General features: G+C 37.7%; 1 protein-coding gene across 1 annotated transcript; it reads right to left on the bottom strand.

Annotated features, from left to right (window-relative positions):
- Positions 1–2,887: 2,887 nt before the first annotated feature.
- On the bottom strand, positions 2,888–8,136 carry LOC117319693 (the record flags this gene model as incomplete). The annotated part of the gene is made up of 3 exons (XM_033874458.1): positions 2,888–2,970; positions 5,486–5,555; positions 6,979–8,136. Coding segments are annotated over 3 exons (1,311 nt in total), but the record flags the coding sequence as incomplete, so codon positions are not given.
- Between the last annotated feature and the right edge of the window lie 52 nt (positions 8,137–8,188).

The following is an 8,188-nucleotide window of genomic DNA, read 5'->3' as shown; positions in this document are numbered from 1 at the left end:
AATGCATTGCCAAATCAAATCAGACGTAATGTGTACGCATATGATATCAATTAGAAATTTTATTTTCATAGTTAAATCAATTAGTTTTGGTAATTTCAGCTTGTTTAGAAGAGAGTGTAATTTACTAAATCTTAACATATATTGATTAACTTTATCAATCGCCTTACCTCTCAATAGAAATGTCCATAACGTCACCAACACTACGACATCCATTATAGTAACGTCCGTTGTCTATGGTAACGGTGTGGAATCTGTGGTATATGTCACAAACACGAAGAAAACCTTAGGTACATGTGATAACGTCCAGGTGTCTATGGTTATGGTACAGGGCTGTGTATGCATACATTATTTACACTGTTTTAAATAATTGGAGTTGTGTATAGATTTTATTCACATACTGTTAAGTACATTTACCATATATAACTCAGAGATTTAATCTTCCATCCAGAATAGTTAACGAGTAAGCACAGTATGGTGTACATTGTCGTAAGTTAGATCGCGTTCCTTATCATTCCACGCTTTCGTTCGCTGTTAGTTTACGATATAACACGTCGGTTTCTCGTAATATTGCATTAGTTTCGTGTAATAACGCGTCAAATTCGCGATACAACGCGTTAAAATAACAATTTCTTCTACGGAAATAGTCCAAACCGCCTTTAGTATTATTTCATCTACTGTGTGAAACAGAAATCCGTACCTACTGTCCTATGCCTATATTCGTAAGAAAATAATGAATTCCAGCTTCATCACAAACATGAAGGAAACCCTAGGTAACGTCCAGGGTATCGTTTCACAAAGCTTCGTAACTTACATATCCACCCTGTCGTAACTTCCAAAAACAAAAATTAAAATTGTGCGGAAGCAAACCCTTTTGATCAGAAAATGACGTCGTACTCAATTACATATTAGCATAAGAGAACTACTTCTCCTTGTGAGCGATTGTTTCGAGGTGGAAACTGGATTTTGAATGTCGAGGAGGGATGCCGGCAAAATACACATTATCATGAAATTAATTATAAGTATATTCGCAGACTGTGCCAACAGTTAGTGTATTTTAAGAACACTATGTATATGTATGGGCATTGAGCAAAATCTGTGAAAATTGCTTTGTTGCTGTTTGTTTTTCCGCATGATAAACAATATGAAATTGGATTTTTATAGAAAATTTAATCTTCTATCAACAATACGGTTGTTTTGAGAGAACAAAATAAAGTTCATCGTCTGTGTACACGACTCGGGAATAGGACCGGCGTAAAATGTTCACCTCAAAAGTATCGTCTTTTTTACCTTCAAGTTAGAGAGTGGTATATTTTTACCGGAAGAACGTACGATTTTGACGTAAGATACGAAAAGTGACGAACACCTTTGATAAAGGCACTTACGAACTTCGTAAATTTTGCGTAACTTTTTCGTAAATATTAACGAACGTTCGTAAGTAACGAAGCTTTGTGAAACGATCCCCAGGTGTCTATGGTTACTGTGTAGAACTCCGTTCAGTATACATTATTTACACAGTTTAATAGTGGGTGTTGTTCATAGATTTTATTTACCATATATAACATAGAAACAGAGATCTAATCTCCAAGCCAGAAATAGTTAATTAGTTAACACGACATGATGCACTTTGCTTTTAGTTCGACCGAGTTCCTTATCGTTCCAAACTTTCAGTCCCTATTGTTTTTTTTAAGTGTTATTCAGCCAAGAAGTTTTTACCCAATCTATATGGATGTATCATTCCATTTTTTTTTGACAATAGCATATGTCATGGTCAGCAGATAATTTAATCTCAATCAATGTTTATCCTTGACGTTTGAAATGGTAAAAGGCAACATTACTGGACCATTTCGCCATATTGGTACACATGTGAGGTTTAAGGTACAAATGGTAAAAGGCAACATTACTGGACCATTTCGCCCTATTGGTACACATGTGATGTTTAAAGTACAAATGGTAAAAGGCAAAATTACTGGACCATTTCGCCCTATTGGTACACATGTGATGTTTAAGGTACAAATAGTAAAAGGCAACATTACTGGACCATTTCGCCCTATTGGTACACATGTGATGTTTAAGGTACAAATGGTAAAAGGCATCATTACTGGACCATTTCGCCCTATTGGTACACATGTGATGTTTAAGGTACAAATGGTAAAAGGCAACATTACTGGACCATTTCGCCCTATTGGTACACATGTGATGTTTAAGGTACAAATGGTAAAAGGCAAAATTACTGGACCATTTCGCCCTATTGGTACACATGTGATGTTTAAGGTACAAATGGTAAAAGGCAACATTACTGGACCATTTCGCCCTATTGGTACACATGTGATGTTTAAGGTACAAATGGTAAAAGGCAACATTACTGGACCATTTCGCCCTATTGGTACACATGTGATGTTTAAGGTACAAATGGTAAAAGGCAAAATTACTGGACCATTTCGCCCTATTGGTACACATGTGATGTTTAAGGTACAAATGGTAAAAGGCAAAATTACTGGACCATTTCGCCCTATTGGTACACATGTGATGTGTAAGGTACAAATGGTAAAAGGCAACATTACTGGACCATTTCGCCCTATTGGTACACATGTGATGTTTAAGGTACAAATGGTAAAAGGCAACATTACTGGACCATTTCGCCCTATTGGTACACATGTGATGTTTAAGGTACAAATGGTAAAAGGCAACATTACTGGACCATTTCGCCCTATTGGTACACATGTGAGGTTTGAGGTACAAATGGTAAAAGGCAACATTACTGGAACATTTCGCCCTATTGGTACACATGTGATGTTTAAGGTACAAATTAATGACTCTGGTGAGATCGTAAGTGCAGCCAAGCGAGAATTGGTTTAGGGACCACCAGATGATGATTTCATGGAATATTTTAATAATCCAGCCCCTCCTCCTCCTTCTCCTCTTCCTCCTTTTCCTCATCCTTCTCCTCTTCATTCGATTGTCCGACAATACCTAGCAACGTGACATTTCCGACATCCAATAGCAAGCCGAGATTTGCAGTAATATATCAGAAGAGTATAGCGACGTTTGTGTCTGAACAGGAAAACAGCAACACAATAAAACAAATCCTTTCTATCGTCAACCTGTTACGTGCGTTCTTAACAATGAATACAGAAAATCAATCAAACAATTTGTCTATTGTCGGCAGGATGATGATACGCCGTTCCTTGTTATGAATGTAGTACGGGTTTCGTCCCTTGTTACGTTAAACCTATTGACTACCACAATAATTATAAAGGACACAGTTGTTGAAAAGCTTTTCGGTGAAGAGTATAAAAGGAGACACTTTTTTTTGCTTGACCATGTTTGAGTATATCCGATTAGTTGGAAAATATTCGAACATATTTGAGATTCCAGCCCTGAGATGATAGTCTATGTAATAATCGTTACATTCACTACTGGGATGTTGACCTGAATTTTGATCTTTGTACCATTTAGATAACATTTTTGTGACTTATCAATTTAAGTATGTTTCTGATAGTTTCTAAGGTTTAGTGGGACTATCTACTCTTGTCTGATAACCGACATACCTCTTGTAGATAAATTCAGACATATATAGTTTGTATATGTATGTGATAACCACTTATCCCCTTATGAAAGTACGATATATATAAACGGGAAGTATATACTCTGACACATTTTCGTGGCAGTCACGTTATTTACTAATTAACGTATCCTCTCGTGGCTAGGATGTATCAAAAGTATATGTAATTCATCATCAAAGATATGACCTGATCAAAGTTTGTTGTTGGGTAGGATCGATCGCTATAAGATTATCATGATGTTAATAAATACTCATATGTTTGATGCTTTAAGAATGGTAAAACTGTCAAAGTGTAATGAATAATATGTGTGTATAAATACAGAATGCTAAGACTACATAAGTTATATGATTATAAATATTACTGATTCTTAGGCTGTAATAGCCACCTCGATGTAACCCAGATATAAATAATCACTGAATATCACTTCTCTGCAGGTAAGACTAAAGAACTCTACTTCCTAAGTATGGAATGATTTAACTATGGTATTGACCTTATTTTTCCTTACGACTTTCATTCATTCTGATGTCGTTATTGGAACTATGCAAATTTTGACATTTTACTTGAGCATAGGTCCCTGTGGATAGTTACGGTTCTGTCTAAATTTCAGATCGTCACGTGTTTCTCAAACATTTTTCATCCTAATGAACTGTCTTACACTTGGTCCTTTAGTTGAGTGAGCTATCTCTTCACCATCACTATTTTATATGGTCGAGGTATTATACTGAATGTATATGGAACCAGGATGTGTGTATTAATCTTTTTTTCTAAAACTATCTTTCCTATTAAAAGCAGCCTCACCACACTGAATTATTTCATTTTACAATAGAAATATCATTTTGTTTACTGGTTTATTGTTAGCATGTGTTCGTACCATACCGACCTATTGTTTTGTGGGTATTGCTAACTGTTATCAATATATTGTGTTGTAGCCCAGCCTTAATTGCATGTTCGATGTCGCGCATTGCCTCAAGGTTCTTAGTACTTGAAGAAATACAGGCTATACGAGGGATGATTGATATATTGTGAGCCTCGTATTAAAGGAGGTTGTCAAGGATGTTATTTTAAGTCCTTCTATTCGCTGACAATATAAGGCTATGTACCAATGGACTGGTCTCGTTTGGTTAGTTTATATCGAAGAGGTATCAATCTAAAGTAAACAAGACTTGCGGCTTCTTCAAAATGGGGAAAACAATCGGTGAAAGAGCAGTGATTCTATATTTGCATGGGAAGGTTTAACACCTCAGAATATTTATAATGATATGGTAGCAACACCAAGGAATGATGCCCCTTTATATGCTACAGTGAAACGGAGGGTGCAGAATTTAAACGCGGCAGACCTAGCCTTGCTGATGTCCTGGAAGGTTTCTCAATGTTGCAACCTGAGAAATGGCCAATAAAGTTCATAATCTTGTTATGACTGACAGACGTGTAACAGAAAGATATGTAGCCAATAGAAAAGAGTACACTCAATTTGGACCTAGATCTTGAAATGAAAAAAAACTTTCGACCCAATGGTTACCAATCATTCCGACAGTTGATCAGAAGCACATCAGGCGATAATTATCACGTGCTCATCATTTTTTGAGGAAGGCCCGGCCACTTGTCTCTATGGATGAAACATGGGACCATCATTTTACCCCAGTGGCACAACAGCAATCGAAACAATAGAAACACCACGTCGCTACTAAATCGTTGTCAGTTGGGTGAAATTACATGAAAACATACCCATATGGGATTTGGAAATTTAAAAACCGAAAGGCTTTAAAATATTATTAAAAAAATATCGGTAGAATGAACTAAAACAATAAGTATGCTGTGCTAACAATAACGATGTTTTAGTTTTATCTGCTCTGTTTTATTTCAATGTTATTACATGGAAGACGAGTTGATTATGAAAATATCTACATCATTAAGCATATGACCTTCGCTGATGTGAAATCTTTGTCGTTCCAACTGTTTGTCACGTGGAATTATATGATATGAAGCATTGACCTAAAACAAAACAAAAATATCAAAACTTATGTTTTACGTTACTGGATCGCATTATTAATTTATTTTAAGTTTTAAAAATTAAGGTAAAATACCTATTTGTTGTACCATCAAATGTACTATGGTCAGATACAAAACATAGGTAGTGAATCAAATTGGTTTGTATCTCCTGGCCTTGTCCCGCTTCCCGTTTATTATTTAATTCTCCATCCGGTGACGCTACCTGGTCACTGGTAAGCCGGTCCAGTAAAGTTAATTTGTCACAGGTAACTATGTCAAGTCACGTTACTTGGTCACTGACAACCAAGTCCGGTCAAACTACCTGATCATTTGTAACCCGGTCAAGTCATGTTACCTGCTCACTTGTAACCGGGTCAGGGCAAGTTACCCAGTCACGCTACCTGGTCCATGGTAACCAAGCCCAGTTATTTTACCTGATCACATGTAACCAGACCCCGTCACGTTACCTGGTCACTGGTTACACGGTCCAATTACGCAACTAGATAATTGTTTATTTTTTTCAATCGTGTGTCTTTTTCCGTCCATGTGTGATATCCTAGCTCCATATATTATATTCAATCCACATGTTATTGCGATTGAGGGAAACGGCAATCAGTATACGTTTTACAAGGTGTACAACACAAAATCAGACGATAACTAATGAACACATGATTCTAAACAATGGAAAAAAAGTATAAAATAAAATATAAATTGTTTAATTATGGTTTTCATCACTGATGACACTGATCACAATGTAGATAGGGAAAAAAAAAGTAATAAGAAAACTATGGTAACGTATGATAAAAGTTGGTAGTAATTATCGAATCCAATAGGTCAATCTGAAGCAAATATGATATATAAACATGGCTGTTTGATGTCTTGATGTGTGGCTCTACATACGACAAATACAATTGGATAATATAAAATATAAACACCACGAACACGAATGCTCAATTGTATAGAGATACAGCCTAGCTCCTTATATCGAATCCATACCTTATTGAGACAAAGGAATGCGGTTATCAGTACCCGATCTACAAGGTGTATTACACAAAATTAGACCATTACTAATACACATATACTTCGAACTAGTGATATCAAGTATAAAATTTAATGGAAACTGTTTGTGATGACAATTAAATGATCCTCACAGCAATATTACATTTCGTTTGATGAAAGGCATAATAAATCAGTATTTAATTGGAAACCGGCGATTTCGGCGAGCGTGTATCAGTTGGAGTTGTATATAAAATGTTGTTATTAATGTTTCAAATCATAATATGTCACAATGCACTTCGATTGTTATGGTAAACATACATCTCAAGTGATCTGCTCGTGCTTGTGTCTGTTATTAACGTTAGTAAAGCTCAAAGACCCGGATATGGTTGTCATTAAAATTAGTGGACACAAACTTGTCACCATTTACAGATATTGCCATTGGATACTTCATCCCATCCGATGACGTCAGCAGTTCCCTAACGTGTGTCCCGTCCCAAGACATCTGTACGACGTTGTTTGAACTATAACCACACACATATATGTTTCCCTCCCTGTCTACGTCTATTCCCCAGGGACGACTCACGACGCCGACCTTCATCACCTCCGTGTGACGTTTATCAGCCGACAGTCTGGACACCGCGACGTCTCCCGGGGTGCCGTTACTGACACTGACGAGTGTGTCTCCCTTTACTGAGTCATGTGTGAGTGACCAACAGTTACTGTTATACTGATGTAACAAGTCAGCCACGCCGTCCAGTGTTACACTGTATACTCCTCCTCCATTTGTACCCACGATAAACCTCCCGTCTGTATGTGTTATACCATAGCAGTCCTCACCGTTTGGCATCCTGATCTCAGACGACAGGGAGAGTTTGGATGCCTCGACTTTCACGACATGTATACCACCAGGACGGGAGACAGCGACCGCCACAGTGTTGTTGTCCACCAGACACAGATCATAGGGATATCCTCGAATGGTCAACTCGTCCAGGAACTGTCCTTTGTCTGTAAACAGCTTCAGCTTCTTGTTGTCGATATCACTTACCACTATTTGATCACATGGAAGGTACACAACACCACGGGCACTGCAATTATATTTATCCGACGGAACCTTTATGTTGAACTTTCCGATTTCCTTCACTTTGCGTTCTAACAAGGGTGGTTTTATATCACAATGATTGCCAGGGAAACGTCGTGGTTGTTTCTCGATGATGATCTTTCCCATTGCGTCATCCCCAAGGTTGCCGAGTCCACTAATAACCTGATGTTTAATGTTGACGGACGTGTACGACTTTCTCATCTCCGTGATCAGGGCCTTACAAGATTCCACCTCTGCCTGTCCTCTCTGGTACAGCACTATCGTCTCAATGTGGTCATTTCCCTCTACGGCGGTAACGGACGACTTCATGGTATTTAACATACTATTCATCAGACGTTCACACTGCCGTAATGACGCCTCCATGTTTATCTTCTCTTCTTTGAACGACGCGATCAACTTGTCTGTGACGTCCTTCTGTAGCGTGTTTAGCCGTTTATCGACCTTTTGACGTAGATCGGTGATACTCTGTAGTGCGATTTCGTGGTTCTGTACCAGAGTTTGAACCGTAAGCTACATTAGTCAATGTCTTCCTGATCTC

Source organism: Pecten maximus, unplaced genomic scaffold, assembly GCF_902652985.1.
Source record: "Pecten maximus unplaced genomic scaffold, xPecMax1.1, whole genome shotgun sequence".
Lineage (NCBI taxonomy): Eukaryota > Metazoa > Mollusca > Bivalvia > Pectinida > Pectinidae > Pecten > Pecten maximus.
The sequence above is the reverse complement of the archived record's forward strand: the minus strand, read 5'-3'. Positions and strand labels throughout refer to the sequence as shown.